We start from the raw sequence: 18,427 nt of genomic DNA, 5'->3' as shown, positions 1-18,427 counted from the left end.
CCTCTTTTGTGTTGTTTTTTTTATTTTGTGTTGGTACCCGTTTCTGGTCTGACGTCACCCACTGTAGCCGTCTTTGTGACAATGTGCTATACGCTATTTTAATGTATTTTTCGATTTATATGGAGGGTCTGAAAAAAAAATGTCTATGTGGCCCTGTAAATCCATGTAAAATGTTTGAAGTAGACACAAAAATACATTTACATACACTGCTGTGCAAAAGTCTTAGTAATGTTGCATTTTTCTACTATGATGCATTATGAGCATCAACAATTTACACAAAGCCTCCAGTAGTGTTTTCTACTATTATAATAACCTTGACTTGCATAAAGAAGGAAAAACATTGAGTGAAATAGCTTTCATCACTCGATTTTCAAAGTGCGGTATCCGTAGCGTAGTCAACAAGTACATAGAAACATCATCTGTTATTGAAAAACCTAGGACTGGAAGACCCAAAAAGCTGTCTAACAAGGATGAGCAATACTTGAAGATAATATCCTTAAGGACTGGAAAGAAGACAAGCGTTGAATTGACATCAGAACTGGCAGAAGGCACAGGTGTCATTTTGTCCATAGATCAACAGTCCAAAGCACCTTTGACCATTGTTCCATAGTTCAATTTATTGTGCATATTTGAGCCTTTTAGTCTTGTTCCCCCTTCTTAACAAAGGCATTATTACTGCAACACATCCTTTCAAGAGTGACCTTCGTACTGTTGATTTGATGGACAACGACACCTGTGCCTTCTGCCAGTTCTATTAGCAAAGTTCACAATCTAGTAAAATATGATTTCACATTGCTCTCAAATATGCATTAGAGTGTTGCTCCCTGGTTGACTTTCCAAAAGATGAAGTGACAAACAAATCATCCAGTCAATTTAGTAATTTTCTCTTCTGACATTTATTTTCACATGTTGCCATTTCCACTGCTGAAAGTGATATACTACAATGTCCTTGTGACAGCTTGGGTATACTCACCCATGTTAATATTCCCTACTTGAAAGGGAACGTTACATTATTATCATAACCCTGGTTCCCTGACAGGAATGTTAACCATTCATGGTCGCAATCCTCGAAGGAAAATGACATTGTTGTCAGTGTGTGCAGCTCCTTTATGCTCTCGGGGTGGAGAAGCAGCCACGTCACACTGCTCTGAAGAGAAGTCTTTGGTATAAGGGTCATTCTACAGAAATGGGACAAATTGAGTCCACGCCTCAATGTAAAGTAAATTTAAATATTAAAAAAATAAATAAATAAATAAATAAATAGTCTGATGCAATTTACATGTATTTCATTTGCTGTTCCATTAACATTTAGCAAATATGCATAATTAATTTTATGCAATATTAACATTTAAGGGTGATTTTTATGTGCAGTGTCTCCACTTCTAGCTCTTACACTTTGTCATAAAAATATATATGGAATCATTTTATGGAATCATGACTGACAATATTTTTTAAAAAGGAATGTTGTGTCATAGTATAATGTTGAACTAGTATTTTATACATATTTAAATATTTATATATAAATATAAAGTTCTATTTTTGAATAAAAAGCCATTGAAAACCTGTCCCCAGTTTTCAATGTCATTACCATAACAGACAGTGTATTGGCCCCTAGTGAAAATATGCCTTAGGCCAGTGGTTCCCAACCTGTGGACCACTTGTGGTCTGTGAGTAAACTCCAGGTGGTCCGCAAACAACTCCCAAAATTCGGTTACACAGTTCTTGCAAAAAACATAAACCCATTTCTACACACTATATATATATATATATATATATATATATATATATATATATATATATATATATATATATATATATATATATATATATATATATAATAAAGTATATTATATATAGATAATTAGTGTTGTCTGCGTTTTTCTCCTTTAACTGTTTTCTTTATTATGGGTATGTTTATAATATATCCCCACGGATATCAGGACTGCTCAGTCCTTGACCACCTTCTGGCGCCTCCTGAAGACTCACCTTTTCAGACAGTATCTGTAAGCCTCACAACTCTCCACTATTCTAGACTGCATTGCACCCAGTTGTACCAGTGCTTGCATCATCTTGTCCTAAACTGCTCCACACTTTGCTGTATTCCACTACTGCTCTCAATCATAATTACATTTTCTGTATCTTTAAATTAATAATACTAATAATAATAATATATTACAGCTCCTTTTATACCAATACCAAGCATCTTCTTGAAAACCGTCATAAATGAAATAACTTACACATTATGAAGGCACATTTGTCTTGTCAAAATTACATACTTCTTTTTTTTAGCCAGTATTATTTAAAAACAAATGCACGTACACATGTTCCCAGGAATATAGGTTTTTGGAAAAGTTAGCTGTGTATAGTAACAGAAGTTAATGTGAAACAAAAAGAGACTGTATTTGTAGCTTGACTTGTGAACTGTACCACAGTGTGATCGATTTCTTCTCCATGTTGTTATATGGGTTTATTCAGCCAGGTTTAATATCTCATAAGACTACATGCCAAAAGGAAATTCTCTTAACACTACTGGAAATAGTGTGCACAGTCTGTTCGGACGCTGTCATATAACCAAAATGCTATCAATCCTGTGTGCCACTAATTTAATTTACACATCACAGCCCACCAGTAGTGGTAAGTAGCATCTTGTACTCTCTCCAGTCATTTTTTTTTTATTTTTCAAATTTCTTCCCTCCTACCTCCTCTTCGTATTCCAGTGTGTTTTTTATATGTACATCGAGCGAAGTTGGTGACTGAGTAAGTGTAATAATTTGTGTTAGAAATGTACAGATTGTCAGATTAACGGTTCCTGGGACCAGCAGTGTTATTTACATTTACTGGATCTGAGGACGACCCAAAGCCCCAGTGCATTATTTATCAGGAGGTTTTGTCAAACAAAACTCTTAAACCTGCAAATTTGTCTGCAAAGCATTCAGACAAAAAAAAAAACAAACAACAAAAAAAACAACAAAAAAAAAACAATTTTAAAACAAAAGAAACAGGAACTTTGCCATAAGAAAGCTTTCAATGTGTAAAATGACAACATTTTCCCCTTACCTGGTTACCATACAAGCTGTTCTGCTATGATTAAATGTTTTACGAAACAAATGATTATAGGTTAGAATTATTTCATGATTTATATGTTCAGTGTTAAGCAAGGTCAGAATGTGTAGGCCTCAGATTTTTTATAAATTCATACAAATTTTTTTAATTGTCCTTACCGTATCAGTCATTACCATAACAACTTATTTTGTTTCGGTAAGAAGGGAACTGTTACGGTAATGACACTTTTTAGAAATACTTTATACTAAATTATTGTTAAATATAAATTAATTCATCAGTCTTTCACAAAAGTATTTTCTTTGAATGCAGAATGACTAGGGAGGGGCATTAATGCCCTTTAAGTCCACTCTCATCTGCATTACTCAAAAATGTATTATATGTTGAGGTACATATTCCCTTGTAGGATGGACTTGTGATTGAAATTGAAAGCGATTGGTTGTTATTATTATTTAATAATAATAATAATAATAATAATAATAATAATAATTAATATATCATGTAAGTATTTTGCTGTATTTAACAATGCCACTATATTTAGTCAGTAAGGGGGTGTGGCAGTGTTGCCCCGGCCCTGTGTGTATTTCTGTGTTGTATGTTGCATGTAGTGTGTTAATGTTAGTGTATTGTAGTTGGTACATGGAATATAATGTGGGTTATGCGCACAAGTGTTTAAAATGGATATTTGTATTTAGGCACAGGGATTGCACTGCACTTCACGTGCAGGTAAAATGTAATAATATGTGAGCATGGGGAATTGCACTTTTATTAATTCACGTGCAGTTGTACGGAGACTCCAGTTGAATGATTGATTAGCAATCGAGTCTCGGTACAGCTGCAAAAAGCAGTATATGTTTTCATTCGGTAGGGGTTGTGTCTTCGTGAGTGGAGAACGGGTGAGAGAGAAGGAAAGTTTTATATATTTAAATAACAATTGCTATTTTATGCTGGAAGCTCCAGCACAGTGCTTGTTTTCTGTTTGTCCTCTTTGTTTGTCTGTCTGTTTACTTTGGCCAACACACAGTTTTGTTTGTTCAGTCTGTGTTTTCTGTTTTGTACAACCTTTTTGTTTGAAATAAACCGGTGCAAGAAAGTGCCTTCATGTCATTTCAACAGTTGTCTGTATTACTTCCTTGTTGTGACATCACCACTCCACTGTCCTTGTGACAGGGGGTTATGTGGGTAAAATGGTCAATAAAGGCCTCTACACACTGGACACGATGCGACAAGTAAATGTGTCGCACCACAACAACAACAAAAAAAAAGCTTCTCTGTTTCCCTCAGGTCTGACTCTGAATGTGCATGCGATTGAGCTCACCTTCTCCCCCCTGCCCCGTCCCCTGCAAGTGTTTACTAATGGGATTGGATCTGTTCAGGAGTCTTCAAAGTAACAGAGCAAGTTAAGAACATTTTGCTAGAATTACAAATACCGTATCAACCAAGCTACAATGCCTTTCGATGTTTCAAAGTTTTTTTCTAAAGTAAGGAGGCAAGAAAGAAAAGTAAAGAAAGTAATGTTTGGGATGTCTGGTAACACAACTAACTTGCGTCTATTTAATGAGATGCAGAGGTCACTCCAGCCTTTAAAAATGTGCATTTGTAAAAAAGCATGTCATCTCAAAATCTGCGTTTTTACATATTACATCAACATAGTTATATTATTTTCCAGTGTAACTATTTCAGATTAACGAAGTTAATATGCAAAACAGTCCACAGCAGCGTTCCCGCTAAGCTATTTTTAGATACTGAGAAACTTGCCATTTTGACTGAGAAAGGGTCATTGAGAAGCCTTTGGCCACGCATTCACCCTTTTAAATATATTTTTGTTGCATTATACAATTTTGAAACAATATTCCACATAAGTATCTCAACAATTTTACAATTTACACAAGACATTTATTGTGGCTCTGAAACATTATCTGATCTATGCAGCCCTGTCCGTTGGTATCATAGGTATAGACTGCATGCTTAACTTGTGGCCTGCATAAAATTCCTTTATACTACTGCATAAAACACTGGCGACTGCACTGCCTTCAAGTCTAGCTATCTTTAGGTCTACTAATTGTTCCATTCTTGGGAATACCAAATTCTGTTTTTCAATGTGTTTTCCGTGTTCCTTTTTATCAACATATTAATAATTAAATATGGCATTTTAACCCCTTCCCTGCCAAATATATACGCCCTACTACAATGTTACAGTGAGCAGTAAACCACTAGTCCTCTAACATCTCTCACTTCCTTAAGGAATATGTCCATGTCCTTTGTATTTTTTAAATAAAAGGAAAACAGGACTGGAATTTCCTCAGGGTCTCCCCCCGCCTATACTCTGCATTTCATTATAATATTCTTTGTACATCTTTAAAGCTTCTTGTGCTTCCTCTTCATTCATGGTCAGCACTCTTGGAGAGTCAATGATGTCAGAGAAAGCTGGGTTGAATTCTTGCATCCATTGGACAGCTGAGTGGATGGCCTGCATCACTCTGGATTCCAAAAAAGAAAAGCATGATGCAATTTTCTTAATACATACAAATAAATAAATAAGGAAGAGTCACAACAAATAATATATTAAGAGAACGATGCAACATGCTACCTCATACTTTATTGAAGCAGGGTTGCCATGGCAATTTCAAATTGCTATTGATAACAAAGACTGACACATAAGATACCCAAACTGTAGTATACACACTCCCCCATGTAGACTACAGCAAGAAAGCATACCTGTGTCTGCACACGTATTTACTAAAATTCTATTCCATTTTTTAATTATTATTTTTTTTAACCTCAAGCAGATGGATGTTGCCATAATATGTTTCTTTTCTAAGACTTTCTCAGAAACCTACATGCAATAACAAATATGACGTACACTGTACTACACTTAAATAAGAGTGAAAACATACCGTTATCTGAATGGATCCTTCACTTGACTTTCATCCTTCAAAGAAAGTTATAATTATTAATGCAATTGAAGAAATGTTAATTTTTTTGCTTTAGCTACTTCTCTTTTATGAGACAACAACTGGAATACACTGGACTCACCACAGAGAGTAATACCTGGTTTCTCTGTGGGAGGCTGCAATCGCCGTTTTTTCCCCCCCATTCTCACCTTCCTGTGCTTCACCTGTTAACACTTGGACAGCCTTAAACCTTTAATTTCATGTAATTATGAATTAAATACTTTCCATGTATTGGAAGAATCTTATGTTTTGCAGGCGTTATTCATAATTATTAAGAACTTTGAATAAACAGACTAATACCTGGTCTCTCTGTAGAACAAATAGTCTCTTCCTCTATAAGAAAGGCGGCCTCTTGTGTCCAGTGTGCAAAGTGTCTTCCATGGCTATTCAGCATAAAAACAAATATATATACTAACTTAGTATATCAATGCAGAGCTATCTGATCTATTAACTTCCTTGCTTATTTCATATAATAGGATTCTCCTTCTTGGTGATTTTAATATTCATCTAGACTCCCTTACCTGTTCATTTGCTACTGATTTTTTTTGTCTCTGTTAAACTGTTTTGACTTAATTCAGCATGTCAATGTCCCCACGCATAATCGCGGTCATATACTTGATCTGGTAAACTCTGTTGGTTTATTAGTCTCTAATCTGCAAGTATATGAGTATATGAATTGTATAATGACACATTAAAAGATATCCTGAACCATTCAGCCCCCCAAAAAGCATGTTCTGTTTCCTTCTCCTGCTCCTCCCCCTTGGGGGGGGGGGGGGGGGGGGGTGAAAGTTGGAGCGTTTGTGGAGAAAATCTAAGCTAACTGCTTTTTTGTCAAGTATTTAAACAGCATCAGTGTGAGGATTTCCTAAAGTCTCTGGTAGAAGGCAGTTTGTGGAAATGGATGGAGCTAGGTCTAAAACAATGCTGGTCCCAACAAGTGTTCTGCAGAGCTCTGTACTGGGACCTCTTCTTTTTAGTATTTATCTTTTACCTTTAGGTCAAATACTTTGCAGCCATGGAATTAATTTTCATTGCAATGCTGATGATACACACATTTATTTACAGGGCAAACCTGAGTCAAATCTTGATTTTTCTCTTCTTCTTGATTGTCTGTCTGATATTATTAAAAAAAAAAAAAAAAAAAAAAATATGATAAAACTGAGGTTAATTGGTTCTCCCTAACAGCTTCGTAAAGTGGGTAGTGTCAACCTAAAAATTTATGGGGTTGAAGTATGCTGCGCTTCTGAAGTCTGACATCTTGGTGTGATCTTTGACTCGGTACTTTCTTTTTAGTCCCATGATAAAAATACCACCATGATTTCCTTTTTCCATCTGCGCAACATTGTTTCGACTAAGATCCTCCCTTTCAGCTGTTGATGCAGAACAACTGGTCCATGCGTTCATTATCTCTCGCATTGATTACTGCAACGGACTATTAGCAGGGGTCTCTGGGAAGCTCCTGCAGAGACTCCAGATGGTCCAGAAAGCAGCGGCCAGGGTTTTTAACTAGAACCCCACTCTCTGCTCACATCACCCCTATTTTAGCATTCCTTCACTGTTTCCCAGTAAGGCAAATAATTGATTTTAAGATTATTTTACTCACGTACAAAGCCCTGAATAATCTAGCACCAGCCTATTTAAAAGAACTTTTAATTTTCCATGCCCCTGTACGTGCTTTAAGATCTGGGGACCAAAGATTGCTGGTTGTTCCAAAGACGAGACTGCGAACAATGGGGGTCGGGTGTTACGCGCCTTGTCTTTGGAACATGTTTTCCCTCGCAGTAAGGGAAGCTCCGTCCCCAGATAGTTTTAAATCTTTTTTAAAAACACATTTTTAAATTGCTTTTAGTTCTGTGTGTGTTTTTATCTGTTTATATTTTTATTTTTGTAATGTTCTTGTAGTGCTGTTTTATTGCTGCTTTTATTATTTTGATTATTGTCATTTATGTATGTAAAGTTCTTTGTGATCCCAAAAGGCGCTATATAAAATCAATAAATTATTATTATTAAATTATTCTGCTCCAGTGCTACAAGAACCACAGACTGCAATTTAGCCAGTTAATGCTATCTAAACAAGCCCAAGTAACCTAATCTAATTTAGTACAGTGGAGTCACAAAAGGAAACTTGAGGTTGAATTGAGGCATTGTGTCCTTTGAAGAAACAGGGTATCCTTTTACATCCCCGTAAATTTAAAAAATTGGATGTCCTTTCTGCTTTGGTGACTCAGAAAGACCTGATGGTTTTAATTGGCAGGGCCATAGAAAAGAAAGTGCTATGCTTTAAAAATGTAGTATTGGCCATTTATTAGTAACGCAGTTTAGCTGGCAAATTATTACCTAGTACAGTGGTGTGCATGTAGATACTCTGTTTCATGAATGCTATGAAAGAAAGAAAGGATTAATTGTCTGAAAGGTACAGTATTTTATCTCGCTGGGTGAAGCAGCAGGCAAACTCCCTCGTCTCTTCTGCCTTTCAGCCCTATATCATTAAAAAAGAAAACGCAACTTGCGCTTGGACACATTCAGTTGCCATAAAATAAGTTTCCCAGGTCAAGCAGGGAGAATGGAGGAGATGGGAGACTGTGGAGCAATGCAAGATCGGTTGGCAAGACCTATGGACAATGGAACAGAGCAGCATCAGTTTCCTGCCTCCCAGTGGAGGTGGGTTGTCGAGGATTTGTGGCACAGTCTACAACCCGGTTTTTCAGAGACGTTGGGTTCAGTGGCCAAGAGTTGCATCACACAGTGAAGAACTTATCTGAAGCAGCAGAAAGGAGCAGCCATTGGCTGTGCTTGAGATGGGAAAATTCTGGATGGGTATCTCAAGCACAATAGAAAGAAAGCAACGCTGATGTATGGTCAAGTAAGCTGGGTTGAGCTGAGTGGGGGATGGAAAGGGGTGATGCTGGGACGCCAGAATCACAATTGAGCCCTCTTGAGGTGTCATGGGCTAGTCGACGAAACAGAGAGGATGGAAGGTGTCCAATTGAAGACCTCAGAGATGTACCCTACTTAGCTCAATCCAAACGGTTGTTATGCTGATGCGCTGGGGAGACTGCTCTGGGTTGATCCCCGGAGCCAGCATCGCAGCCGTTGTGTTTGCTGATGCACTGGGGAGGCAAAATAAGCTGATCACTGGAGCCAGCATTACACTTCAGCAATCAACACCAGACAGAAGGATATCTACATCATCAGAATGAAAGCAACGCAGATGGATCACATTAGTTTACTGTAAAACTACGTCTTAGTTGGTGCTTATCTTGGCGAGAGCCGAGTTCAAATCAGCATGAAGTTAACATCTACTCTCATGTAATGGAAATCGAAAGATCACAATACATACTGTATTATTTCCCTTGCAAGTTGAGTCAGTGTTGGAAAGGGTGACATTCCTGCATCTGTACCACACACAGAAACAACAGCTGTGTTGATCATCTTTATATCATTTTTATATAGCAATCCCATACACCAGAGATCTTTTCCTACTTGCCATTTGTCGTGCAAATTCTTGTGAGGTGGAAAATCGGTGCAAGGTAAAACGCACTCTGATACATATTTCTAATTTCTATCAATTATATAATTTCTTGCACACACAAACATGCTTTTTTTTTTACTTTTGAAAATATGCTAAGCAGTGTTTGTTTGAACATTCACATATTTGCCCAACACTAAAATATAGGAGAAAAGTATTTTTCAGCTTCAGTGTATAGCTACAAATCTACAAATTCTAGATGATTTATAATATTGCAATGTAAAATGCACAATTTTTATGAAGGAGTATGAATCTTTTACTACTCCAAGGGCTAAATTTCTATGAGATATTTGTATGTGTTGTCATGAAAACTTAGTGACCACATCTTAGTTTTTTTTTTTGTTTGTTTTTTTTTTTTTTTTTTTTTTTTTAGACCTACTGTAATGCAGATACATTTGAAACACTGTGGATTGCATGCTGCATCAGTTACCTTAACTGAGCTTAGAGTTAGAGGTACTAATTAAATTACAGCTCAGCCCAGCTAAGGTGAACAGCTGGTGCAGCATATGGCCCTATATCATTAAAAAAGAAAACTTCAATCACCATAAATCCACCTGCCTTGGGGAAAATGCAGCTTTATATACCGTTAAAACATAATGTATGCAGTAGTTTTTTTATAGTTAAACTAAATGTACTTCAGTAGCTGATGGAGACACATGTCTTTACATTTTACTGTCAGTATGAAATGGGCTTTTTAAAATGTTTGTGGTAACAGAAAAGTGTAAAAGGCTATCTTTGAGTTAAAGTGAGGTAATGAACTTGAAGCCTGTTTCTGAAATTGATGAAAGCCAAAAGGGAAGCGGTACATTTTGCAGTTCAATCACATATTGTGCTTTTGAATACAGTGTCCTCTTGTAGCAATGTAACTTCTAATATCATTGTATGAGTCATAGAGCTACCTTTTATCATTAAGAGTTTTGTCTCTCAGCATCCTTCAGAGGCCTTAAATACAAAATACATGCCAGCCCTGCAACAAGGATCTATGACACATTATCAATGCAGCACCACTCAATGCTATATTAAGGCTTTCCTTCTGCCATTTAGACATGCACATGGTTTTTAGAAAATCAAGTGAAATAGGACAGCAGTTCTCAATCTGTGGTCCGCCAGCTACTTTCAGGTGGTCCATGGAAAAGTTACATAATTATGGAAAGGATGCAGCAGCATAGTTTATAGGTCCCATTGCACACCCAAAATTGAGACCTTAAAAACTCAGCTACAGATGCAGGAAGACAATGCATACATGGAGAATATCTCCAAGTTAAAAAAATAAATAAATCAATGTTTCCATTTGTTGTAATTAATTTAAGTGAATGAAGCCTCCGTGCTGGTCTCAGTCTCTCCATAAACAGAGCTAACATAACCTGCAATGTTGGCCTTGTTAGTGACCAAGCATTTAAAAATGACAATTGTGTGTTTTTGCTGACAATGAAAAGATACAGAAAAGGAGGCAAATACAAAGTTCACTATCCACACATTACTACCACTGACCTGGAGAAGCTAATAGAAAATACATTACTGGTACTTTGAAATGCTTGGTCACTAACACGCATTGATATCATTGCGGTTTATGTCAGCACTGCTTACAGAGCAATTGAGACCAGTACAGAGGCTAACAGAACAGAATTGAATTCTCTTGACCGTCCGAATTACGCACTGAAGCATATCATTATAGCAGAGCGTTAGATTTTCGAGACATACAGTTTTTAAGTCGATTTACCATTTCTTAATCCTTTTCAAATCAATAAAAACACCAGCTGCCAAAGCATTTTTGTTTTCTTCGATTTCGGATGAAGCTGTTGACTTGTTAAATCTTTGTGCCGCTTGATTTTTTATTTTTTTCCCCCCCAGTGGATGATTTGTTTCTTGTAATTCTATGCACTTGTACACCATCATGCCTCCAAAAAGATCAAATGCGACAAAAGGAATGTCAGTCATTTTTAAAAACGATGTTTATATTTATTTGTTTTATATGTTGTGTATTGATAATTTATTAATTGAATTCTGCCATGCATTGTACATTTTGCATGGTAAAAAAAATTCCTCAGCAGCCAATCAGTGTGCAGAATCCAAACATTCAGTTTTAAAAGTAAAGATTACAGCTGGACATTCGTAGCTCCGACCTGGATGTATTGTAACTTCATAGATTATTAATTCACACTAATCCATTTCTGCTGTAATTATCAATTTTAAAATAAAACAGTCAGTTTTTCCCTTCTCTGTAAATTAGTGTTAATGAAAAGTAAACTAGAACTGGTCTTTAAAATAGCTTTGCTCATAGAAATAGGCCCACCTATCACATTGAAATAAAGAAAGGTAAGTCTATGGTTATTCTTAGTATTATACTGATATTTGTCTGTGCTTAGTTTTCAGTCAGCAATACTGTTATTATGTGGTCCTCCTGAGATCAAAAACATTCAGGTGGTCCACGAATAAAAAAAAGTTTGAGAACCACTGAAATAGGATAGTAACTGGAGAAAGGGAACCAATCTGTTTTCATAACTAGCCTATCCATCACTAGTATTGACACCTGAAATCAAATCGAACATATGTAATGGGGCAAGGTTTGAGGTTATATAAGGATAAGGGGTTATTAATGAGTACTTTTCTTATACTGCGTCTATAGTGAAAAGACATTCCTGGACCATAGTTGCATACCCCGGCTATAAAAAGTGAGAGATACCACTAAACAACCACTAGAGGGTAGACCAGCACAAGCTTTGAAAAGCCTGCGGTTAAGCAATGCTTAATTAAGAGATGCTGCACAGAAGACACTCTGCCTTGACATTCACTGCCCTGGTATACCGGGGATGACGTGGATTTAAAAGTTGTGGTTAGGGCCGGATTAAAGGACATGGGGGCTCTATGCTAACCCATATTTTGGGGGCCCTATGCATAGTATGGCAAATAGTGTTATTGTATATTATTATTGGTTAATCCAACCCTGTGTTGGGGACAGAGTGTGAGCTGAGCGGAGCGAGCCAATTGTTTATGGAGTGGGAGAGCGGAGTGGACATTTCCAGCTCACTCTTTCACAACACAAATTTCTTTTTAAAAAGGTGACAAATACAGATGCAGTCACTATATAGTATTTTCCATCATGTCTGTGTATGGTAACCATTCATTTTCCAGTTTCAAACCACAATAGGGCACTTATGTTTTGCAGACTTGAATTGCATTTTTTTTTTTAAAAGCTTTTCTATTCAGTGTAATTGAGGTTGCACTTTATAATTTAATATGGAGGAGAAAATATACAATATATTCTCCCGATTTGAGGAGCTGCCATGTAAAAATGTGAGAAATGTCATCAGTGTGCCCATCTGTGTGTGGTTATTACATAGCCTGTAGTGTTTTTATGCAGTTCTATGGTTATCCACCAATACAGAGCTGTGAACACGGTTTATATTTTCTGCAATCTGCAATAATTCATACAAGGGTGGTCTGTTCGCCCCGTTGAGACTCACTCATACTTGTTTGTGGGTTGCTTTGCGCTCCCTGTGAGATACTCGGATACAAACAAGCCCAGTATAAATCTAATTTTGAGTTGGAGTTTACAATAGGTGAGTACACTGTACACAACATCATAGAACCTGTTCATTGCAAGATGATATTTCTTAACTTTTACTTTATTTTCAATTTACACATTTTTTCAGTACCAATCAATAATGAGGAAGTGTCTTTTGAATTGAATTAGATAACTTATCTGAACAGTTTATATAGGCTTTTTTTTTTCTTTGCTGATCATAGCTGGGCATGAGGCTTTTTAAACTGTGTATGCCTTTATTGCCTTGTACCGTACGACAGAAACCACATGAAAGTGATAATAATTAAATCTCACTGTTGTTGATGATTTTAATTTACATTCGAACATCCTTGGGAACATAGAACACAAAATGATGCAACATGGATCACTGACATAAAAAAGCTTCAGTCCCAGGCAGTAAAGTACAAAAGCATTATCAAGTGGATTATATAACATCCACTGGGGTTAATGGGTCAGTGGTTGTGTTAGTTTACCAGAAAGTCCAGCAACTAATACATATAAAAGCAGCAAAATTATATATATTGCAAAACAAAAACATAGTTTTTTTTTTTTTTTTTTTTTTTTTTTCCAAACCTATTCCTTCCTTGTACAGACCAGTAGTAGCATTGCATTCAATAGAACAGAACAATGTAGTTTTAACAGAAAAAACAGAAAAAACCCCAAAAGAAGTTTTCTTTTTGTAGCGAGAGAAACAATCACTATGGACTTAAACCGTTCTTTCTGGCTGCAGACTCCACATTTGAATTTCCTTCATTTTCCCGCATTGTACACGTTTACCTTTATCTGCCTTTCTTCAATAATTCCAACCCCCAAATGAAAAAGAACATTTCTAAAATTTAAAAGAGGCATACTGTGCACATTTGACACAGGACAGGTTTTTAAATTGGCCCTAAAACTGAAATAAATCAATACGTAAATTGAACCTGATTCATACATTTTATCCTGCAGACTGATCCTCTGACTCAGGACTAGGGATGGATCTTTCCCAGCAGGTAGAGGGCGTTGGTCATGGTATTGTACATTAACAGGAAGCTGCTTGTGTGAGAGACTCAGAGACCAGGTATGCTGCAATTGAGAAAGAAATGCCTAGCCGTCATACAAGAACAAAATTAACCAAAACAAAAGCAGGCTTCTGTGCGCCTCTCTTCCTGTGTGTGTGGGACCATCAGCCCGCATGCAGTTTTTCTAAAATGTCCCAAACAAACGGTGACCTCGTGGGGACTCCAATTCTGCTGTGGGCCCCAATTCTGCTGGGGGCCCTGTGCTATAGCGTCATTTGCGTATTGGTTAATCCAGCCCTGGTTGAGTTACAGTGGTGATAGGTATTGATACATTCTGATAATTTTAATGTTATTTCTGTGAGTACTCAGTGCCAGAAATCTAAACTTGAATATACTTTATGAAGTGTTTTTTTTTTGTCTGTTTTTTGTTTGTTTTTTTAACTGAATTAATCTTGAATTCTTTCTTGAACTCATTCCAATCAGACAGAATGACCAAGCGAACCGCACTGTTCCAACTTGTACTGCACTAAGGAAAGTCATACTCTGATTTCTTCTGTTGAATTTAGGGTTAAACATATTTTATTTTCCATACATTGTACATGTTATTCATGGTTCTCATGGAGTGCTCATAGATGTTCATACATGAGTATCCTCTACACATTAACGACCCAAGTTGGCAAGGATAAATAGCAAGGTCTGTCCTCCCCATTATATAATAGGGATGGAAATAAGACTCCCGTTGAATAGCAGTTTGATCCATTCCTTTTTTTTTTTTTTTTTACTATAATTTTAATAAGACACAACCGAGCTTGTTACCTATAAATAGTATTCTGTGTTTTCTGTTTTTATTTATAAAATAGAAATTCCGGGAGTATTTCGAAGTTTATTTTACATATGTTAAAATAGGGAAAAATCTGTAAAAAATCGACGGGGGGGGGGGTAGTAGTTTTGGTTTCTGATTAAGCTTAATGTCCCTTGTGCATGTATGATGAAGCAGAATCTGTGCAAGTGCTGAAGCCACATTTTTCCAAGTTTACTGGTACTTTGTGAATGTTTGGGCAATTGCTGTGCTGGCAGAAATATTATCTACAGAAGGTATAAACATCACATCAGCAAAAAAAAAAAAAAAGGCAGGTTTATTCGCCTTGAAATCATAAAACAAAAAGAAAATTGACAGAACTAGGTCATCGAGTGATATCTAAAATCACACCGGTCACTTTTGTCAATGCCTTCCATATGTTTACCAACTAAGCATCACCATTTTCTGTCAAATATTTACAATTAAGATTGGCACTGTTAGGCAGTGTTTTAGCTGATGGGCAGTACTGTCGCACTAAGTCACTAATACATACCTCTCTGCAGTGGCTGTCCAGCAAAGCACAGCACTCTAACAAACTCATTAACACAGTCATTCTGCACTCTCTTTTTTTATTAAAGCGTGAGTAAAGCTGCATAAATGGATTGCTTGTCTCTCAGTTCACTTTATTGTTTTAGGGTTAATTTGTTGCTTTATTTTGTTTTTTTAGCATGTTCTTTTATTCTCAGTGCAAACATGTACCTCAATGCAGAATTATTTGCAGCGCTATGCATTCTCTATCTCATCCAACCCACTTCTGCTGTGTCTGCTTTTTGTATACTTTGAAACATTAATTTTCTTTTGAATATTCCTAAACTTGTTTTCTCCTCATTTCTCATCCACTAAAAATATAATATTTTTGTATAAGTATTTTAATTCAGTTTTTGATGAAGCTAATAGTTACTATGCCCAACAATTGCCACAATAATCAGACTTTGATTGGCCAACATAATCAGGTGATAATGTGTTTGTAAAGTGACAGAGAACCACATTTTGAACGTTATTTGATCCTTTGACATCAAAACATACCTACTGTATTCTAGGATACAGTTTAGGGCTGCTTATTACAATGTCAGAGTCAAAATAAAACATTTTAGTTAAAACATGCATTTCCTAAAAAAAAATAGCACAGAGAAAATCTCGAATAATAGACACAAATTGGATATTAATCACTAAAAACCGGCATACAGTTAAAAAAAAAAAAAAAAATCCTGTCATTTTTTGGTAAAATTTGGAATAAACCAGAAATGCGGAACACTACCTATACACTGTGTCTGACCAAGTGTATAGCAAATCCTGGAATGAGTGAGACTGCTATGCACTAGGAGTCTTATTCCCTTGCCTTATAAAGCAGCTACAGAACAGCTTTATATACATATAAAGAACAGCTTTATATACATATTTCATATAGTTAATATAGGTCATGGTGATTTAATATACTGATGCGATGGTCAACCCTGAAATCCTTAACCAACAGTAGAGGCAGTTGGTTAGTTGTTGTTCTTGTTTCTCTCCACAAGAGGGTATGGGTTGAGCATGTGACTTACTCAATGGTACAAGTAGAAGTACCAGAACTGAATTAAAAACAATAGATAGATAGATAACTTTTAACTATCCTAAAACATTAGTTGAGATTACTTTTAACTATCCTAAAACAGTAGTTGACCCTATCTCTTATGGCACGGTATTGTTGTAAAGCACATTACCCCATCTACCTATGTTGATGCAGTTGGCATCTAGCACTCACCTACTGAACACCAACTGTCAGTCCTTCAGGGTTTGACGGTAATTACATTTTTAATGATCGATTCATTGGCTAAAAATTATTTAATCGGTTATCTTAAATCCTGATTCAATTCCCATTAATTGTGACTATCACTTTTTTTATTTTTGGCTGCATTTTGCTTCTGAGCTTTTTAAAACTAAGCCATACTGCTGTTCTGTCTCTCAATGATTGAAAAGTATTTTCAGATTCTCAGTTTAAGATGCAGGTTTTATATATGCAAGAATACATTTCAGGGATGCTATTTGCATAACAAATGAACCAGTCTTATACTACCAGCGGCAGATCTTTCTGTTTTTGTTTGTGAACTCTGTTCAAGTTTATGATGTACATATCCCTAGAACTACAATTGCATTGCCTAATGATATTTTTGATTTTTCCCTCCCAAAGATTGTTTATCCTGGGATCCTATGATCGGGAGACCTATGTCCATTGCACCGTGGAGCTGAGCAGCAGTGTGTGGAAAGAAAAACCTCGAAGTTCCGTCAAGACGGTGAGTCGCATTTACTACTGAAGCATTCCGTTATTCAGTTACTGTTCACAAAGACTCAATGTACCAACACTGTACTTGTGCTACACGTGTGAAGGTAATCTTCCTGAGATTTTTTCCTTTTATTGAGGCTTATAGAGGAATAATGTAGCGCATTTGTTGTCAAACAGCCATAAATATGAAATATCTAAAAAAAAATTAAAGACCAGGACACTTATAACTGCAAGTGGACCCTCTTATTTTTTCATTTTTTACAGCTCAATGAAGATTTTTTAAATGTATTTTTGTAAATTAATTCATGTATCAAGTATCGCAGGGAACATTTGTTTTTGTTTTTATTTTGTTTTGTTTTGTTTGTTTTGCTTTTTTAATGCTGGTAGTGTGTTCCTTGTTTAATTGTGAAGCCTATCCCTGTTCACTATCTGCACACACATCTTTGCGTAAAGGAATTTCACACTGGACAGAGAGACAATCAATATCAACAATAAAGCCTGTGGTGCCTGGCTTATGGGGAACACTGTATATTATCAATATTCAACATTTTAACATTTGCTTTGTTCCCCAAATAATAACTGAGCCATTACATGTAGCTGGTGAAATGTCAGCTGTAATGACTGCATTACTGCATACCAACAGTTTACAGCATTAGAACAACTATTTTTTTGTTTGCTTGTCCATGTACATAAAAGTCACCCAATAGGTTTAAATATGTTTAAGATGTAATTATATCTTAATTGCTGTAATTTTAATTCCAATATCCTGAAGTCCACGAGCCACAAGAACACTAGAGCCCCTCCTATTGTAGACAGATGTGCTATACCTGTTTACCCCACCGGGTGGCAGCTCACTAACACAAATTCAGCTAATGTTCAGTACATTGTAATAAAGGGAATAAATTGTGAATATACAGTAGCACAGTATACTGTATTGAACAACTGAACTCTATACTCGGTACATGTCAATACTGTACACATAATGCTTCTAATCTTATGCTTTTACTTTCACAACTGATATTACTTGGGGTGGGAATCTTGTATGATGGTTACATGTGATATTACCTGGTGAGTTGGCTTGTCTGCATTGACTTCCATTATGTTCTGGCCAGACCATTTAAATATGGGTGATTAAAAAGTCAATGTGGTGGAATGACATTGAAAGCCATGGTTTTCAGAGGGTTTGGCTGTATTGTGGATGTCAGGGCATTGTAATC

At 36.3% G+C, this 18,427-nt stretch overlaps 1 protein-coding gene across 1 annotated transcript in view; it reads left to right on the top strand.

Annotated features, from left to right (window-relative positions):
• Positions 1 to 18,427, top strand: part of LOC121321921 (PDZ domain-containing protein 8-like) — a 139,901-nt gene that overhangs the window by 50,833 nt on the left and 70,641 nt on the right. Inside the window, exon 3 of the mRNA XM_041261313.1 lies at positions 17,118 to 17,220. Coding sequence (XP_041117247.1) covers positions 17,118 to 17,220 — 103 coding nt within the window. The remainder of the gene's footprint in view (positions 1 to 17,117; positions 17,221 to 18,427) is intronic.

Source organism: Polyodon spathula, chromosome 10, assembly GCF_017654505.1.
Source record: "Polyodon spathula isolate WHYD16114869_AA chromosome 10, ASM1765450v1, whole genome shotgun sequence".
In the NCBI taxonomy this organism is placed as follows: Eukaryota; Metazoa; Chordata; class Actinopteri; order Acipenseriformes; family Polyodontidae; genus Polyodon; species Polyodon spathula.
Note: the sequence above shows the minus strand (reverse complement) of the source record. Positions and strands in the feature narration are given on the sequence as shown.